Source organism: Macrobrachium rosenbergii, chromosome 36 (assembly GCF_040412425.1).
Source record: "Macrobrachium rosenbergii isolate ZJJX-2024 chromosome 36, ASM4041242v1, whole genome shotgun sequence".
NCBI classification, from domain to species: Eukaryota; Metazoa; Arthropoda; class Malacostraca; order Decapoda; family Palaemonidae; genus Macrobrachium; species Macrobrachium rosenbergii.
In genome coordinates, this window is record NC_089776.1 from 17825262 (window position 1) to 17846089 (window position 20828).

At 41.4% G+C, this 20828-nt stretch overlaps 2 protein-coding genes across 3 annotated transcripts in view; one reads left to right on the top strand and one right to left on the bottom strand.

Annotated features, from left to right (window-relative positions):
- Window positions 1-20828, bottom strand: part of Pat1 (Protein interacting with APP tail-1) — a 362655-nt gene that overhangs the window by 208676 nt on the left and 133151 nt on the right. The gene's annotated exons all lie outside the window — the stretch shown is intronic.
- The window catches only part of LOC136856677 (G patch domain-containing protein 1-like), an 84485-nt gene that overhangs the window by 53796 nt on the left and 9861 nt on the right, over window positions 1-20828 (top strand). The window contains exon 10 of the mRNA XM_067134736.1: window positions 12791-12998. Within this exon, the coding sequence (XP_066990837.1) occupies window positions 12791-12998 (208 nt within the window). The remainder of the gene's footprint in view (window positions 1-12790; window positions 12999-20828) is intronic.

The following is a 20828-nucleotide window of genomic DNA, read 5'->3' on the forward strand; positions in this document are numbered from 1 at the left end:
TGCAGATATGTTTATTTATGGGTTTTGCAACAGTTCAATTTTTAGATTACACAGTTGTGAACGTCACTGTTATAAAAAGCAGAAAATCGGCGATTAGGCCAAGGTGAATAAAATATGATCACAAATAAATATGTCAAGCAACATTTACACTACTTTCTTGATATGTAAAGCTAACATTAAAATTAGATTACATGAAGTCTGTTCACAGGTGGTTTACTAGTTGAAAGGATTGTACATTTTTCAATACCCTGCAGAAAAAAAAAACATAATTGAAAGGCTAGCAATCCAGTTGCCTAATGTGCTTCATCACCCCTTTCCCCCATATCCCTGACTACTCCAACATCCTGTACACCATTTTACTTTAACAAGAGCAGTGTTACTGATTTTTAAAAAATTCACTTCGACAAACAAAACCTTAAAATACATATGTTTATAAAACATTTTCTGCCCAGAATAATTTTGTCTTTCATTTCCCAAAATATTTGCATAAACTTATGTTACACCCTGTATATGATGGCTATAGTTCAGAAATGATACTTTACAAAATTTGAGATGAAAACTAATCTTTCTCTGGAAATAAGGTATGATCTCTCTAGAAATAAGTGAGATGAAAACTAATCACTCTCTGGAAATAAGCTATGATCTCTGGAAATAGGCTATGATGATTAGAAAGACAATATAAGTGAGTAAAGTTGTGAAAATTTAATGTAAACTCTTTGTATATTTGCAGCAATTATTCTGTTATCGATATACCTTTTTATGTAATTAAGAAAGCTGCAAAATGAGTGGGGTTTTAAAAATCTTCAAGCTTTTATGTAAATTATGTCTAATTTCCACACAATTTTGTGAGAATTTAGCAGTTCCCTAGTACATTCTCAATTCTTAGTTTAGGCTGATCATCTCTGAAAGGTTTACAGTATTAAATGTGGTGTCTATAGACTTGAATTACACTTAGTTTTATCAGAATTTAAGAGTTATTTGGGGGTAATGGCCAACCTTGATTTGATGACGTATGCTGATGGATAGGCCATGTTGAACATAAACTAAATTTTTTTTTCTCTAATAACTGGTCTTTTCTTTTTGTTACCTTCTGTTACTTATTTCTAATGAAACCATATTCTTCGGGAGCTTAAATTTCAAGTCATTGGCCCTTTTGGGCTTGTTCCATTTGAACAGGTTTCATCTTCTTTAATAATAATAATAATAATACAGTGCTCCCCCATTTTTACGCAGGAATAGGTTCCAGAACCTACCACAGAAATGCAAAATCCCATCTAAAAATGCAAATAAATGGCATATAACTGCCAAATACCTTGTAGTCCTTAAACTAAAATGCTTATAACTGCCAATTTTAACATTTCACTTCTTAATTTGATAGTTCAAAAAAAGAATGTACTTTAAGTTATCATACTAAAACAATTTAATATCATTTCAAACAAAAATACACCCCAAATAATCATCCTAAAACACCCAAAATAACCTTACATTACAATACTCCCCTACTACTGTTACTCTTAAGGAGGCTATATACAGCCCTAAAACACTTATAACTCCCTATTTTAACAGTTCATTGCCAAACTTGACAGTTCAAACAAAAATATACCTCAGACTATCATCGAAGACCACCCTAACCCTCTGGTGATCCAATGACGCGAAACCGTGTCAATAAATTTTTTGCCATACGTGCTCCGATGACGCGATTTCTTCGTCATCCATAAGTTATTTTTGGGGGAAATTCAAAAAAAAAAAAAAAAAAAAAAAAAAGTCAAGAACAAAGGACTGCGCCAAGAACAAAAAATGACAGCGTATATATATACGCGTTGAACTCCTGGCCCTGAATTTATGCATGCATAGATAATTTTTTGTACGCCTGTTTGTGCATTTGTAAATAACTTCAATGTGCATGTAATATATCATTCGAACGGCCATTCTCTGTACTTTATCGTGCTGAACTGCAAAATGTAAAAACATCTTTTCTATATAATAATCATTGCTGTATATTTTCTTGAAAAAAAAAAAAAGATTGTCCGCAATCAAACGACAATTTCCCAGTTTTATTCTACCCAGTTTTATTCTAACAATACATATATCTTTCATTTGTGTGTTTTAAAGGAAATTTATTCAGCTTTCTTGTGCCACCTTTATTTTTTTCTGTCTTTATTCCTTACTTAGGTACGATATGAAACGTCAACATAAGTAGGTTGGAAAGTCTGAAAATTGCACTCCTTAAAAAATCAGCATTTTTTAATAGGTAACAGCTAATTAGCAAACACATTTATAGCAAAAGATTGCTTCCACATGAAAGATCAAACATTTCCACACAATTTACGTATAAAATAAACTCCCCAAACCTAATTATTACATTTTTCATGATTATTTAAGAAAAATATCTATGACTTTCCTGAAAAACTTCACATTCATCACGTCTTTTTTATTATTTCTAAGCCTTGCAAAGATTTTCTGATTGCTTTAGGAAAAAATTCAATCATTTGCCGACATCATAAAACAAACCAGAAGTGTATATCAGTTATAGTGTGGACATATTGATTTTTATAAAGAAACTTTTCCGTGTGAGCCCCACTTTTCCCTCCATGGCATAAGTCGCATACCAGTTAGCACTATAGGAACTCCCATCAGCACGAGAGGGCTAATATCATTTCAAAGTCCTGTTGCAAAGTTAAGTCCAAGCCTACAACTGTTACTCTTAAGTATCCCCTATCATTCAGACACCTTTTCTTTGGCCTACATAACTTGCGCATCGTTCTGCTCATATTGTATGTAATGCACTGGGTGTATATTTTACATATATTTTCTTGTGTTTTAAGATGATTTTGAAATGATATTTACTGTACAATTACATATTTTAGGATAGTACTACTGTATAGAGCATACTGTATCTAAAATACATGGGTAGTTTAGATCAACCGGACACGTACATACCTCAAAACAGAATGCTAGGTTTGTTAATTACCAGGTCAGTGGTCTGGTTAAACGAAGATATACTTAACTTTGTTAATTACGTCATGATAGTATTTTCATGATGACGATATTATTAATATTTCAAAGTCATCGTAAACATTTTACCCTTAAAAATGTATACAGTATGTACGAGAGAGAGAGAGAGAGAGAGAGATTTTATTTAACCACCAAATGGGCAACATAATAATAATAATAATAAATAATAATAATAATAATAATAATAATAATAATAATAATAATAGGTTCTATTGAATATTATTGCTGCTTCAGCTGCATTTATTTTGTAGAAGACTTTTTCTATTTTCCTTATTATGGACTTCTCTTCAGTGGAGATGCGTGCTAACAGCTCGCCTATATTTGTCATTTCATGGGGGAAAAGTCAAAATCTGGATTCTGCTTCTTTATATATTCTATACAGTTAGTTATATACAATTGTTGCCGCGACGCGTTTCGACAGACTCTTCTGTCATTCTCCAGCGGGAGCTAGTAGAGGACTGGCAGATTGCATAGGTCCTTCTGAATTTATACACGGGCTTCAGCGGGGGTCATGGATGGCGAATTCTGATTGGTTGCAGTCAGCGAACTTCAAGCCAAATTTCTGCGAAGCTCGATCCTGACAGATCTTCGCAACCTGGGAATGTCATTCATTCCAGCGTTCCCATTGGCCTGCCGTTGCGTGATGTCATGCCGGCTGACATCATCGGTAGTTTGGCTGCTATTGGGCTGCGGATGAATGATGTCATTATCTACTCTTTCTGTCGTAGTCGGGGATTGTCTCGAAGGGCGCCTCGCTCATTGGGGCATCTCCATTTTCAGGGTTGTCGTTTTCAGGTATTCGTTGGATTTGGTGGGTGTTCTGCATTATTCTTCTTAAATTCGTGGGTAGGAGCGATGCCTCCTGCGTCGTATTCATTGTTGGTTTTCTCTCGGCAATGAGGAGCGCCTCTAGCAGGCGCAGACGTCGAGGGTCGGCGGCTCTCCCGATTATACTTATATTTTGTATAATACTGTCGCGGAGATGGAAATATTGTGAGTAGCACGGGCGTGGTTCATGATGGCACCCTCCTGGGCGTGGCAGGAGATCCTTTTTGACAGACGCGCCGTGGTCATTCCAATATAAGCACCGGGCATCCTCGACAGGACATACAAATTGGTAGACCACGTTCTTCTGCTTGAGGGGTTCTCTTGCTGGCGGAGGGGTTATTCTTCATCACCAGATCACGGGTGCGGCGGTTCTTATAATAAATTACAAGATTTATTCTCTTACTGTCTTCGGTCGGGTGACGTTTTCCATGACGATTTTCTTCATGGAGTTCTCGTCCTCACGGTACTGGGGATGCATCCGGCCTTATAAAAGATCTTTATGTCATCTTGGGGGCAGGTTGTGTGTTCTCACCGTTGTACCATTTTTCCAGGCCAGTTCAAATTTCTTTGTTTACGAGTTTGTTGGTGAAACCATTGTTCACCAACATTTGTGCAGCACGTTCAAATTCCTTGTTGGTGTCCTGCCAGGTGGAGCAGTGGGAGAGGCCCTTTTAATGAAGGTCCTGACTGTCGTGTTCTTAAACCTAGCAGGGCACTCGCTATCCCCATTCAAGCAAAGTCCCAAATTGGTGGATTTTGTGTAGACTGATGTCTTCAAGTTCCGTTCCGTCTTTGTGACCATAACGTCGAGGAAGGGGAGCCGGTCGTCTGTGCTGAACTCGACAGTGTAGTTCAACACACTACATTGTTGGAAGGTCAGACGAAGGGCTTCAACCTCCTCCTCGTTGTCTGCTTGAACGAAGACGTCGTCGATATATCGGGCATATTTCTTCGGCCGCTGGATTCTCTCGAAGACACGTTCTTCTACGGTGCCCATGTAAAAATTTGCAAAGAGGACGCCCAATGGAGAGCCCATCGCAACGCCATCCTTCTGTCTATACATGTGCCCTCTGTGCGTAGTGAAAGGCGCCATCTTCGTACAGATCTCCAGCAGAGCCTTCAGGGAACCTTCTGGGATGTTCAGGGGGGGTCATTGTCGGCTCTCTATAGACTTTGTTTAGGATAATGTGGATGGTTTCATCCACAGGTTACGTTGGTGAATAGACTCTCTACGTCCAGAGAAGCGATGGTCCCTGCGCCGGGAGTCTCGGATCACTTGAGGAATTCCACAGAGGAATTCAGGCTATAACGCTCGGGACGTAGGGGTCAAGATATGATTTAGTCGTTTGGCGAGGGCGTAGGTCGGGCAGGTGTTTGGCTGATGATCGGGCGGAGGGGATTGCCAGCCTTGTGTGTCTTGACATTCCCATACAGGTAACCAAGTTCAAAGTCACCTGCGATGGGGGGAAGATGGACAGCATTGCTGGCAGCATTCACAGTGCTGATGATCTTATTAGCTTCCCTCTTGATGTCTTCGATGGGGTTCCTCGTCAGCCTCTCGAATTTCGTTGTGTCCGACAGGATGGCATCCAATTTGTCGAAATACTCCTCCGTGCGTACGTATAAGGACAAAAGCTGCTGTCTTGTCAGCGACGACTGTGATGCCTTCCTTTTCCTTCAGCTCCTTCGCAGCTTTCCTCATCTCACGGGTGCAGACTCCACTGTCGTAGGACCCTCTCTCCGTGAGGGCTTCTGCTAACAGGAGGGGCTGGAGGGCGTCGGAAGTTCTAACGGTGCCTCGAGATTCTAACTGTTGTATGGATTCAAGCATCAGTTCTATTTCCAACCTCTTCTCGTGGTTCTTTGGCCTCGAAATAAAGTGGCAGTTCAGCCCCAAATTCAGCAAAGCGTCTTGATCCGGGAGGGCTGGAAATCTGTCAAATTGATGTAGCCTTTGTGCTGCTGCGGCACTCGTAATTTACCGCCGTTGAGGGCGGTGAGTTTGCGCATGACGCCCCTCATGCGTTGGGTCATATCATCCTCTCGAAGGCGGTTTAGACAGGCCAAAACTTCTTCTTCAGAATTCATCATCGGGTGGGGGATACGTTCGTTATCAATGTGGTTATCAATGTGGTCATCTTCATGGTCAATCTCAATCGGGTTGTCATCATTCATGGGAACTAAGTATTGCGAGAGAACAGGTTGTTCTGCTTCGGGTGCTCCATCTCCTCCGTCGGTGGGTCTGCTCGTCCGCTGCCGGGCGTTCATCCATTGCTGGTGTAGGCGTGATGCTTCGTCGTGCAGGTCGCGCAACTCCGACGTCTTAGTTCCCAATTGCCGCTGCAGGAGGGACCACCTGAAGCTCCTGGTATCTTCGCTTGTTCTTGCTGAGGGGTCGTGCAGTCTTAAATTAGTATAATTTGGCAGCAGACCCTCTTTTAAACAGGTTCTATTGAATATTATTGCTGCTTCAGCTGCATTTATTTTGTAGAAGACTTTTTCTATTTTCCTTATTGCGGACTTCTCTTCAGTGGAGGTGCGTGCTAACAGCTCGCCTATATTTGTCATTTCATGGGGGAAAAGTCAAAATCTGGATTCTGCTTCTTTATATATTCTATACAGTTAGTTATATACAATTGTTGCCGCGACGCGTTTCGACAGACTCTTCTGTCATTCTCCAGCGGGAGCTAGTAGAGGACTGGCAGATTGCATAGGTCCTTCTGAATTTATACACGGGCTTCAGCGGGGGTCATGGATGGCGAATTCTGATTGGTTGCAGTCAGCGAACTTCAAGCCAAATTTCTGCGGCGGCTCGATCCTGACAGATCTTCGCAACCTGGGAATGTCATTCATTCCAGCGTTCCCATTGGCCTGCCGTTGCGTGATGTCATGCCGGCTGACATCATCGGTAGTTTGGCTGCTATTGGGCTGCGGATGAATGATGTCATTATCTACTCTTTCTGTCGTAGTCGGGGATTGTCTCGAAGGGCGCCTCGCTCATCGGGGCATCTCCATTTTCAGGGTTGTCGTTTTCAGGTATTCGTTGGATTTGGTGGGTGTTCTGCATTATTCTTCTTAAATTCGTGGGTAGGAGCGATGCCTCCTGCGTCAGATTCATTGTTGGTTTTCTCTCGGCAATGAGGAGCGCCTCTAGCAGGCGCAGACGTCGAGGGTCGGCGGCTCTCCGATTATACTTATATTTTGTATAATACTGTCGCGGGAGATGGAAATATTGTGAGTAGCACGGGCGTGGTTCATGATGGCACCCTCCTGGGCGTGGCAGGAGATCCTTTTGACAGGCGCATCGTGGTCATTCCAATATAAGCACCGGGCATCCTCGGACAGGACATACAAATTGGTAGACCACGTTCTTCTGCTTGAGGGTTCTCTTGCTGGCGGAGAGGGGTTATTCTTCATCACCAGATCACGGGTGCGGCGGTTCTTATAATAAATTACAAGATTTATTCTCTTACTGTCTTCGGTCGGGTGACGTTTTCCATGACGATTTTCTTCATGGAGTTCTCGTCCCTCACGGTACTGGGGATGCATCCGGGCCTTATAAAGATCTTTATGTCATCTTGGGGGCAGGTTGTGTGTTCTCACCGTTGTACCATTTTTCCAGGCCAGTTCGAATTTCTTTGTTTACGAGTTTGTTGGTGAAACCATTGTTCAGACAATCCAACTATTTGTGAAAGAGTAGATAATGACATCATTCATCCGCAGCCTAATAGCAGCCAAACCACCGATGATGTCAGCCGGCATGACATCACGCAACGGCAGGCCAATGGGAACGCTGGAATGAATGACATTCCCAGGTTGCGAAGATCTGTCAGGATCGAAGGTCAGAAATTTGGCTTGAAGTTCGCTGACTGCAACCAATCAGAATTCGCCATCCATGACCCCGCTGAAGCCCGTGAAGTCCTCTACTAGCTCCCGCTGGAGAATGACAGAAGAGTCTGTCTGAAACGCAACAATTGTATATAACTAACTGTATAGAATATATAAAGAAGCAGAATCCAGATTTTTCTTTTCCCCATGAAATGACACCGAGCTGTTAGCACGCACCTCCACTGAAGAGAAGTCCCCAATAAGGAAAATAGAAAAAGTCTTCTTAAATGCAGCTAAAAATATTCAAATAAACCTGTTTAAAAGATCATGCCAAATTATACTTTAAGACTGCACGACCCCTCAGCAAGAACAAGCGAAGATACTTCAGGTGGTCCCTCCTGCAGCAATTGGGAACTAAGACGCCGGAGTTGCGACGTTTTCACGCCTGGTTAGCAATGGATGAACGCTTTCAGCGGGAGTCAGACCCACCGACGGAGGAGATGGAGCACCTGGCAGAACAACCTGTTCTCTCGCAAACTTAGTTCCCCCAACCCGATTGAGATTGACCATGAAGATGACTTGATAACCACATTGATAACGAACGATCCCCACCCGATGATGAATTCTGAAGAAGAAGTTTTGGCCTGTCTAAACTTGAGAGGATGATATGACCTAACGCATGAGGGGCGCCATGCGCAAACTCACCGCCCTCAACGGCAGTAAATTACTTCTCACAAAGGCTACATCAATTTGACAGATTTCCAGCCCTCCCCGGATCAAGACGCTTTGCTGAATTTGGGGCTGAACTGCCACTTTATTTCGAGGCCAAAGAACCACGAGAAGAGGTTGGAAATAGAACTGATGCTTGAATCCATTTAGAATCTGAGGCACCGTTAGAACTTCCGACGCCTCCAGCCCCTCCTGTTGCAGAAGCCCTCACGGAAACTGCATTGTGAGATGAGGAAACATCATGCGTCGCGCTGACAAGACAGCAGCTTTTGTCCTTATATCGCACGGAGGAGTATTTCCTCAAATTGATGCCATCCTGTCGGACACGACGAAATTCGAGAGGCTGACGAGAACCCCATCGAAGACATCAAGAGGGGAAGCTAATAAGATCATCAGCACTGTGAATGCTGCCAGCAATGCTGTCCATCTTCCCCATCGCAGGTGACTTCAACTTGGTTACCTGTATGGGAATGTCAAGACACACAAGGCTGGCAATCCCCCCGCCCGATCATCAGCCAAACACCTGCCCCGACCTGCCGCCAAACGACCAAATCATATCTTGACCCCCCCACGCCCCGAGCAGTTATAGCCTGAAGTCCTCTGTGGAATTCCTCAAGTGATCCGAGACTCCCGGCGCAGGGACCATCGCTTCTCTGGACGAGAGAGTCTATTCACCAACGCACCTGTGGATGAAACCATCCACATTGTCCTAAACAAAGTCTATAGAGAGCCGACAATGACCCCCTGAACATCCCAGAAGGTTCCTGAAGGCTCTGCTGGAGATCTGTACGAAGATGGCGCCTTTCACTACGCACAGAGGGCACATGTATAGACAGAAGGATGGCGTTGCGATGGGCTCTCCATTGGGCGTCCTCTTTGCAAATTTTTACATGGGCACCGTGAGAAGAACGTGTCTTCGAGAGAATCCAGCGGCCAAGAAATATGCCCGATATATCAACGACGTCTTTGATCAAGCAGACAACGAGGAGGAGGTTGAAGCCCTTCGTCTGACCTTCCAACAATGTAGTGTGTTGAACTACACTGTTGAGTTCAGCACAGACGACCGGCTCCCCTTCCTCGACGTTATGGTCACAAAGACGGAACGGAACTTGAAGACATCAGTCTACACAAAATCCACCAATCTGGGACTTTGCTTGAATGGGGATAGCGAGTGCCCTGCTAGGTTTAAGAACACGACAGTCAGGACCTTCATTAAAAGGGCCCTGTCCCACTGCTCCACCTGGCAGGACACCAACAAGGAATTCGAACGTGCTGCACAAATGTTGGTGAACAATGGTTTCACCAACAAACTCGTAAACAAAGAAATTCGAACTGGCCTGGAAAATGGTACAACGGTGAGAACACACAACCTGCCCCCAAGATGACATAAAGATCTTTTATAAGGCCCGGATGCATCCCCAGTACCGTGAGGACGAGAACTCCATGAAGAAAATCGTCATGGAAAACGCCACCCCGACCGAAGACAGTAAGAGAATAAATCTTGTAATTTATTATAAGAACCGCCGCACCCGTGATCTGGTGATGAAGAATAACCCCTCTCCGCCAGCAAGAGAACCCCTCAAGCAGAAGAACGTGGTCTACCAATTTGTATGTCCTGTCCGAGGATGCCCCGGGCGCTTATATTGGAATGACCACGATGCGTCTGTCAAAAGGATCTCCTGCCACGCCCAGGAGGGTGCCATCATGAACCACGCCCGTGCTACTCACAATATTTCCATCTCCCGCGACAGTATTATACAAAAATATAAGTATAATCGGGAGAGCCGCCGACCCTCGACGCCTGCGCCTGCTAGAGGCGCTCCTCATTGCCGAGAAAAACCAACAATGAATACGACGCAGGAGGCATCGCTCCTACCCACGAATTTAAGAAGAATAATGCAGAACACCCACCAAACCCAACGAATACCTGAAAACGACAACCCTGAAAATGGAGATGCCCCTGATGAGCGAGGCGCCTTCGAGACAATCCCCGACTACGACAGAAAGAGTAGATAATGACATCATTCATCCGCAGCCCAATAGCAGCCAAACTACCGATGATGTCAGCCGGCATGACATCACGCAACGGCAGGCCAATGGGAACGCTGGAATGAATGACATTCCCAGGTTGCGAAGATCTGTCAGGATCGAAGCCACGCAGAAATTTGGCTTGAAGTTCGCTGACTGCAACCAATCAGAATTCGCCATCCATGACCCCCGCTGAAGCCCGTGTATAAATTCAGAAGGACCTATGCAATCTGCCAGTCCTCTACTAGCTCCGCTGGAGAATGACAGAAGAGTCTGTCGAAACGTCGCGCAACAATTGTATGTAACTAACTGTATAGAATATATAAAGAAGCAGAATCCAGATTTTGACTTTTCCCCATGAAATGACAAATATAGGCGAGCTGTTAGCACGCACCTCCACTGAAGAGAAGTCCGCAATAAGGAAAATAGAAAAAGTCTTCTACAAAATAAATGCAGCTGAAGCAGCAATAATATTCAATAGAACCTGTTTAAAAGAGGGTCTGCTGCCAAATTATAATAATAATAATAATAATAATAATAATAATAATAATAATAATATACTGTAATTTTAAAATTTATGCATTTCTATAGTAAATTATGTGAAATTTTAAACAAACAAATACCGGTACTTATTTCCAGTCTTTTCGGAAGCTTTCAAGTTGTGGGGGGGTTGGACCTGTCATATATGTTAAATACTGTATCTGGCAAGGGTCGTGGACAGATATTTGACATATATGATAGGTCCAACCTCCCCCCCAAGTCAGAGCTTTGGAAAAGATTGGGAATGTGTATTTGCTTGTTTAAAATTTCACAGAATTTACTATAGAAATGCATAAATTTTTAAATCACATTATATTATTATTATTATCATTATTATTATTATTATTATTATTATTGTTATTATTATTATTATTGTTGTTGTTATTATTATTATTTAATCTTATTATTATGAATATTTGAAAATTAGTATTTAATAGGTAAATCATTTATTTATCATACAAACGGGGTTAGTCCTCACCATCTCCCATTAACTGATTAAAAATTCTCTCTCTCTCTCTCTCAGTATACTTATATTTTAATGAGAAAATACAATAATTAGTGAATAAACAGTGTTGCTTTACGAAAAAAAATGAATTAGTGATAATTTAAGAGATACAGCCTAAAGAAAAATCTGCAAATTAGTGAAATTTCCCCCACAGATAAGTGAATGATGTGTTCCAAAAAATTCTGAAGCAAAATGAAATGCTGAAACGTGAAACGCGTAAAAATGGGGCACTGTAATAATAATAATAATAATAATAATACTACAGTAAACCCCCTGTATTCGCGTTCTCAAGATTCGCGGATTTCTGTGGAACATTTCTACCCATTATTCGCGGAAAATTCGCCCATTCGCGGTATTTTTCACTGAGAAATATTCACTAATTACTGTCTTTTTATATAATTTTCATGACTAAATGCATTTTTTTAAATGAAACTATTAAAATACTCAGGTATAGGCATTTTTAGAGGGTTTTTCTTGTGTTTAAACTATCAAAATAGGCAGTTCTAAGTGTTTTTAGAGGGGTTTTAAGTATTTGCAGATTTTAGCTATTCGCAGGGGGTGCGGTACGCATCCCCCGCAAATACGGGGGTTTACTGTAATAATAATAAATACTAAAAATGATGAGTGTAGCACTTACAACTTAATCCTTTACAAATCCCTTACAATTTGACTATTAGAAATATGCTGAAAATCACCATGACGCAAATGGTTAACAAAATTTTCTCAAGGAATAAAAAACAAAATAGCAAAAAATAACCCTGCTTCATATTTGGTGAGCCAAGGTAAAATTTCAAGACTTGGAATCTAGTACAACTACTAACTCCCAGATTGGTAAGATTGTGTGCAATACTAGCAAAGAAAAGACAAAATTAGAGAAACACTTTTGTAACAAGAGATGTCAAGATAATCTCTTTTTGTCACCTTTTGGTTGAAGGATAGTCTTATGATATAGCACCTAGTAAGAAATGGAAAATATGTAAACAAGCTATTACTGTGCTTTTGAGACAGGTACTGCACCACCATCAAAGAAGTTACCCTTGTAACTTCTTTGATGATGGTTATAAAAATGAATTACATGAGTGGTATTTAGTGTTCTTAGCTTTATTTTGTGCTACTTAACCATAGCAGTGTGGACAATGATTTTCATGAATTTTGTTTATAATACTGTAGTCACATTTCAGCTTTACAAATGTTTTTGTTTTTATTCATAACAGTTTACATTACAGTTAGTAATTGTTTACAAAATTCTTAGTATTTCTTGGTTTTCTTTCCATTAATGTATATATTAATTATTCATTATATTTTGTTCAATTGTAGATCAGATCTGGTGTAAAAGGGCAGTCTGGAGACTATGTTCAGAAACGTAAGCAGAAGACTGAGGATAATTCAGAAGTTGACAAATTATTTGAAGAGTTTAAAAATTCTGGTGGAAGCCTCAGGTCTGATTTTAAACCTTTTGCCAAGAATGAAGAGAAGCAGCGAAGATATGAGCTTTTTATTAAAATGAAAGACAAAGGACAGAAAGGTAATGCATATTGAAAATTGTAAATGGCTGTCTAAGATCAACATTTTTCTGTAAAAAGAGCATGAAGATTTGAAAGCATTGATTAATGTAGTTACTTACTATTAACTGCCATTACAACAGAGGAAATTACTATGTAAAGCTGAAAGTGTTTGTGTGAAACAGTAGGCAGATAAATTTGTTATTACAAATTCCTTATGGCTAAATTAGATTTTTCACAAACCCTTTCATCATAAAATAGTCTTTTAAGTGTGTAAGATGCATCCACTGTTTTAGTTTGCCTTCATTATGATCAGCCCTCAATTTCTCAAGTCTTTCCGTCCAAAGGTAGTGACATCCTGGTATCTTCCATTGTTTGACTTCTCCTGGTTCTGCCCCATCATTCTTTGCCTGATTTACACATATCCCAGTAAGGGTGTTCTTGGACCACAATGCAATTTTTATTGCTCCCTGATCTCTTGTTGCCAGCTTCTGCTCTCTCACGTGCTTCATTCAAACCTTGATGGCTTACCTCAGTAGTGAGCTCCTCCTTGCTGAGTCTGTACCTTGGGCTCGCTCTCTCTTTGACTACTTAGTCTAGTATTCCTTCCTCTGTTCCCTTGGCACCACTGGAGAACTTAAGAGGGAAGGACTCCTTATGAAGACCTGTGAGTTTAGTGACATGGTGCTTTTTACTTTGGTGCCTGGTTTGCAGTCTTTGATAATTGTTTTATTGGCTACCCTTCTCAGGCCGAGTTATGACCTCTGGCCTCTGCCTTCCAACTGCTATCTTGGCTTTGGTCTATTAGATTCTTTACTTCCCTATGGCAAGGTGCTTGGAGTCCATTATGATAGGCACTCTGATTTGTATAGTTGGTAATGGATGTGGATTTGGTTGCGGTGAGCCTGGGGCTTGGATCATTGTTAACCTTTTCCAGATCATCCAAGGATGCTTCTTTTCATCTCATCTTATTTCATTGGCATTTGAATATGCTGCCAGATTATACAGTACCTCTTTGGTTCATGGGTGTCATTAAGATATACAGTACCTTTTTTTTTTTACTGCAAAATTTTCCATTCAGATCTGTTGAGACTTCATGGTTCTGCCTTTCCTTTTTGTCTTCTGCTTTCCCTCTACTGGGAATGCAGCTTTCCTGCCTCTTCTTTTTACTGTCATGGTTGATGATTTGCCTTTCTTGATGAATATGGATATTTTGTTTACAGCATTAATAGCAACTGCAACTTTTTACTGCCCTCTGTGGTTAGCTGTCATTTGCTGCTCTCAGATCAGCTGCCTTGGGGATCTTGACCTCCTCATCAGCATTAGCCTTTAGCCCCCTGTGCGATACTGGTCTTCCTCTAATTTGTTCTTTTTCCTGATTGTCATCAGTGTGGTCTTCCTTGGCTTTGCAATTTGCTGCCTTGTTTCCAGATTTTCTTTTCACACAAAATCTTGGGTAGTCTTATGTGAAGGGTGGTTGCAGATGGGGCCCACCATATCCTTTGCCCTTTTCAGGTAGCTGTCTGTCTTCAAGTTTTTTTTGAGAATAAGGGTCCTTGTTTTTTTTGTGATGGAGGTTATACTTCACAGACTCATCTAAATGCCAGTATTCTCAGTCCTGCCATTCCTACTAGGAGGTGGTTCCTCAGCAGTGATGTGACCTCTGTGCTGCCAGAAGTGTTGAGTACTTGGGTCAGGGGGCAGGGTCAAATGCCAGTTTGCTGGCACTTTGACTTCCTCACAGGCAGTCTTTTTGACCTTCTTTGATTGGTGACTGCCTTATCAGTAAGTTGTGGTCAGCAGTACAGTACTACCTGTTTCCATACTGCAGAGTCCATATATGCTTACTGTGGAGACATTAGTTTCTGCAGAGAGTTCCTGTGATACTAACTTGCATCTGTTGTTTAGCGGTCTTGCTGCTTGAGACTGTTCCCTTTGAAGGTGCAACAAGTTTCTCAACTAGGATGGTATCTTTTCTTGGATGTCTGCAAACCAGTTACAGAGTCCAAGAACTCTTTTGTCAGACCTGTTGCCATGTTGCTGGATGCTAGTTTTTTCTGTAAAGTCTTCTTAGACTGTCTTGATGGCTCTCACAGTGGATGACCCCTGTCAGGTTTTGTCAAAGCCATGAAACCTGTGATCTCACTCTTGGCTCTTGAGGCAGCTAACAATGAGTTTCATATAAGTAACTTCCCAAGTAATTACATAGCTGTACTTTCCTGCTCGTGCCGCAGCTAAAATTTGAAGTTCACAGTAGCGATTCTATTGATTTTGGGTGGTTGACCACCCCGCCCACTATCAGGGAACAATAGGAACAACAAAACAGATGAGCTCACTCCTTTTCTGCCAGCTTTAAATGCATATGCTTCTCTTTTGAGGTATTTCTTAGCAGTTTTTTTGTTGCATTTCCAGCCAGCTGCTCCAGTTTATGAATAGAGAGCAAGGGAAGGCTGCCTTTGCTTTTCCTCCAGTGAGACTCACTTTAAGTTAAGTATATCTTAGTTTAACCATACCACTGAGCTGATTAACAGCCTTCCTAGAGATGGCCTGAAGGATTAGACTTATTTTACGTGGCTAAGAACCAATTGGTTACCTAGCAACGGGACCTACAGTTTATTGTGGAATCCGAACCACATTATAGCAAGAAATGAATTTCTATTACCAGAAATAAATTCCTCTTATTCTTCTTTGGCTGGTCGGAGATTTGAATTCGCGGCCAGCAGAGTGCTAGCTGAGAACGGAACCCACCCTCCCAACGGAGAACTCACTGCCAGATAATTGTCATATGCTACGGGAGAAGCTCCATCCTTGGGAGGTGCTGCCTCATCCCAAGTTGACTTCTCTGGAGTGATGGACTCAGCTTATCAATCTGTCTTCTCATCAGCTAAGGTTTTCTTTGCCTCCTTGGAGCTGGATCATCTGGTCAAGCACATGTTCAAAGTTCTTCGAGGTGTTTAGTTTCCTTGACTGGACGATTGGGGCCCTTGCCAGGAAGATAGAGGACTATGATGTGTTGGTGACAGACCTGGCAGCTGATTGGCTCAATGTTTTGTCGTGCGCTGATAAAGCCATTCGAGATGGCTCCTCGGAGCTTGCAGCACTCTTTTCCACTGGAGTCCTGAAGAAAAGGGAGTTGTGGTGCTCCTTCACCACGAAGGGAGTGACCTCGGTTCAGAAGTCGGCATTGTTATTTTCTTCCTTGGACAAGCAGTGCCTGTTTCTGCAATCGGCTGTGAAGGAGATTGCCACTGATTTGCAGAAACAATCAGCTCAGGTTTTATGTCCTAGTCCTCCAAGCACCCTAAAGAGTCTTCTGCTTTTACTGTGAAATCTGTCTCTCCTCTTCAACAGAAGTCCTTTCGTGGAGGCAGACAGGGTTTCTCCATGAAACCCCGTTCCAAAGTATGATTTACCGGTAGATCTGTCAAGAAGACCTCATCCAGACCTCCTTCTTCCAAGAAGTGACTCATCTACCCTTCTTGCATCTGTAGAAGCCAGACTCCTCCTCTTTTGGGAAAATGGACAATCAAAGTTCTTAAGGAGGGTTACTCTATTCCATTCAAGGAGTACCCTCCTCGTGTCTTCGCCGATTGCATTGACAGCATACTCGGGCTCCGAGAGGTTTGTAGCTCTGGCAGAGGAAGTGTCATCTCTCCTCAAGAAAAGGGCCATAGAAGTAGTAGTAGAAGACCACACTACCAGTCATCAGGGTTGGGGGAGTTGGAGACCTGTCCTCGATGTCAGTGCTTTGAGCTTCTTCGTACAGAAGATGAAGTTCAAAATGGAGACAAATCAGTTGGTGGTGTCATCCATTCAGCTGGGTGACTGGATGATCACCCTGGATATACAGGACTCGTAAATTCATATCCCAGTACATCCGGAGTCCAGGAAATACCTAAGATTTGTCTTCAAGGGCAGGGTCTTCCAATTTCGAGCGCTATGTTTCAGCCTCTCCATGGCCCCTAACATATTTACGTGAGTTCTTGCGTCCCTCATGAAGTGGCTACACCTTCCAGGCATCAGTGTATGCTTATACCTGGATGATTGGCTTCTCCATTCACCATTGCAGGAACAGGGCACTTATGATCTTCAGACAACCCTTTTACTTGCACAGGAACTAGGATTATTGATGAACTTAGAGAAATCACAGATGACCCCGACTCAGGAGATCTATTTGGGGATGAGGATAAACTCTCTGAGTTTTCAGGTTCTTCCGTCCCCCCAAGAGGATAGAGTCCTGCCTTCAGTCAGTACAAGATCTCCTTGCGCTACCATCTTGTTAGCAAATCAGTGGATGAGCCTATTGGGAATACTCTCATCCATCGAACTGTCTGTGAAATTAGGGAGACTACACATGAGACCTGTTCAGTTCTTCCTGAGGGCAGACTGGAACAGAAGAAAGCAACCAGATTCAATGACGTCCTCCATAACGTCAGAGATAAAGTCGGACCAGTGGTAGTGGACTTCTGAAGGCTGACTTTTAGAGGGAAAGTCTCTACGCCTTGTGAACCCCGACCTCTTTTTCGGGTGTAGGACATTTAGCCGTGGCCATGTAGCCACATTCCATTTTACCGTGGGTTATTTTTGCCGTAGACCAATCTCGCCGCATAAATACATATTTTGCAGAAAGTAGAACTGTAACATGCGTTCTTTCAACTAATTTGAGAAAAGAATATATGATCCTAATTATAAGGAGGAATTAAGTAAAAAAAAAAATATTTGTAATTTTATTTCCGTCTCAACAAGCAAATATTAGCATTTATTGTATAAAATGTGTATAATTGTTATCATCAATACTTTATAAAAATTTAAAACACAAATGAACATTTTATTTCAGTACGTGATAAAAAAAATACGAAAACAGTGAAAAGAACCAAAAAGAAATTTTACTTTTATTCAAAACTATGAGCAATGCCCCTTTATAAAAATTAAAAACACAAATGAACATTTTATTTTTGTACGGATAAAACAAATACAAACATTGAAAAAAAAAAAAAAAAAAATTTTACTTTTATTCAAAATTATGAGCAATGCCCCTTAAATACTCCCCACAATCTGTCTCACTGAATCTTCTCACGATTGTTAATATTCGAGCGTCAGCATCCCTGTATTTTTTTAATTTCGGTGCATTGCTATGCCCTGCTACAAGTTGCTCGTAGTGCAAGTCCCTCCCTCTCTGAACTTTTCTTAAACAGTCTATAAATTTCCAGATTACTGGATGCTCTACTCTAGTTCGCACTGCAACCTCCTGTGAGCAGCTTCAAGAGATTATTTGTTCTTTCATCACAGTTTAAAACTCTGTCATGTAAATTCCACATTTCAATTGGAAAAAGTGGCTGTCGTCTACCACTTCCTCTTCGTAATCTTCTACCTACGTAGGTGTCCTCGAACCAGTCCAGGAGGGGTTGCAATTCGTTGGGAAGCACATCAGATAAATGTTCAATTGTGTCATCAATGTCACTAATAGGAATAAAAGCGAGCAATTATCATTTTAGCTTTCAAAGAAAAGTCCGAGTCATTATTGTACCTTCAGTATGTGTCCCAAATTAGCAACATGTTTTCTCATATTTTGAGCCAGGTGAAAAAACATCCATGAATTGCAGTGAAGGGAAAGTGCTCCTTAAACTTTGGAAATGAGCGAGTTCAAGTCACAGTTGACCTTTTCTGGGCGGCATTCAGGCTGTAATTCCAGGATCATTTCAAATAATTTATCATAAGTTGTGCATAATTTGTTTGGCAGTAAAGCGTATATGAGTGGGAGTACACCTCCATGAATTTCCCCCAAAATGACATATACTTGTGAAAATAAAGGTGGGCAAATTTTAAAAGTACCATCTACAAATAACTTTTTTGTATGACTGAGGAAATCACAATTTCTTTTTCTTCCAAATATTAAAATTCTACATGACGCATCACAGCTATCAGCTTATAAAAACTGCTCTTCGATACTATCAGTTACATGATAAGTTTTAAAGCGGTCAGGTATTACAAGTTCTTCTAAATTGCTTGGATTTCCTGGAAAATCGGCAATTTCTTTCCGCTTCCTACGCACAATTTTCTTCAGCGCTGGGTGTTAGGTATCGCTCCTTGACAAGCTTCAGGCAAATTTACAAGGCACTCGTTTATTACTTGAGAAGTACTCTCTGCAGTTTCAGCAGCTCGCACTTTTATCTTTGTTACAACTATATCTCTTTCAACTTTAGATGCAGAAGCTGCATGCTTGTGCTCGTTAATTTGTTTTACCACTTCACTATTTTCCACATGTATCCGGGCTTTGCAGAGCTTTCTTTTCTCACATCTCCAAAATGTTCTCATCTTATCAGCAGCGTATCCATCGAACACGTAAATATAGCCGTCGTGTGCATACTTTTCTTTCCCTCTTGTCGACAATATCGATGACTGCATCTCTATGGGCTAAGAGTTTTTTACTATTTAGGTGTTGCTCTTTGTAAAGTTAAGAAAGAACTGTACATCACTTTTTCAAAAAACTAAAAACAATGTAAACTAGAAAAAGAAATGTAAATAACTTTAAACTATACTACATATGGTTGTTTCAACTAATTTGGTATTTATGTAACTTCGAAATACCAAAAACAATGTAAACTTAAAAAAGAAGTTAAAATAACTTAAAACTACTACATATGGTTGTTTCAACTAATTTGGTATTCACAAAAATAATGAACAAAATTATATTTTGTACACTTGGGTAGTTTTAAGTTATTTATATATAAATATATTTTATCTTTATCAAATTAGTTGAAATAACCCATGCAACAGTTCTACTTTTTGCAAAATATGTATTTATGCGGCAAGATTGGTCTGACGGCAAAAATAGCCCACTGTAAAATGGAATATGGCTAAATGGCCATGGCAAAATGGCCACGGCTAAATGTCCCTTCCACCTCTTTTTCTATGCAGACACCTCAGACTGAGGCTGGGGAGCCCTTCTGGGCAACTTAGAAGCTTCCGCTGTTCCAGAGACCATGTACCTGAACAGCGGAGTCTGCACATAAGTGTCAAAGAGCTGACTACCACTCATTTGGGCCTAATGCACTTTGTAAAAGCAGTCACAGACAAGACCATGGTGGTGCACTCTGACAACACCACGGCTCTCTCCTACATAAAGGAACAAGGGGGAATCCACTCCTCCCTTTGTGAGGCAGTGAAGGACCTGCTCATTCGGGCAGATCAGAATCGGGTCAAGATTGCCACCAGGTTCATCCAAGGGAAGATGAACATCTTAGCAGACGAACTGAGTCTGAAAGGACAGGTTCTTCCAACAGAGTGGACTGTGAACTCTGCGGTCTGCAACAGACTATGAAAGTTGTGAGGCAAACCGACAGTGGACCTGTTTCGCAACACTGAAGACCATCGTCTTCCTCTCTTTTGTTCACCGGTTATGGATCCTCAGGCATGGGTGACGTATACCATGCTGATAAACTGGTCGAACTTGGACCTCTACGCCATCCCTCCATTCAACATTGTTAGAGAGATACTCAGTAAGTTCCTATCCCATCGCAATGTGACAATGACCCTGATAGCTCCATTTGGCTGCTCAAGGAAAGGTTCCCAGACCTTCTAAGACTTCTTGTGGGTTTTCCTAGACTGCTCCTGCAAGATCCATGTTTACTCAAACAGCCCCACCTTTGGGAATTCTATCAAGGATTATCTGCTCTAACTCACCATTGCCACTATTGCCACTATGGCAGCTCTTTTGCCTCAACCTTTCTTTGATAATAGGAGGAGTTGTGGCTTCAAACAACAAGTTTTCTTATCCCTATTCCAATTATGAATTGACACTCTCTTGTGACCATTAAGGTCTTATGGTATGTGACTCCAGTTCCTTTTGAGTG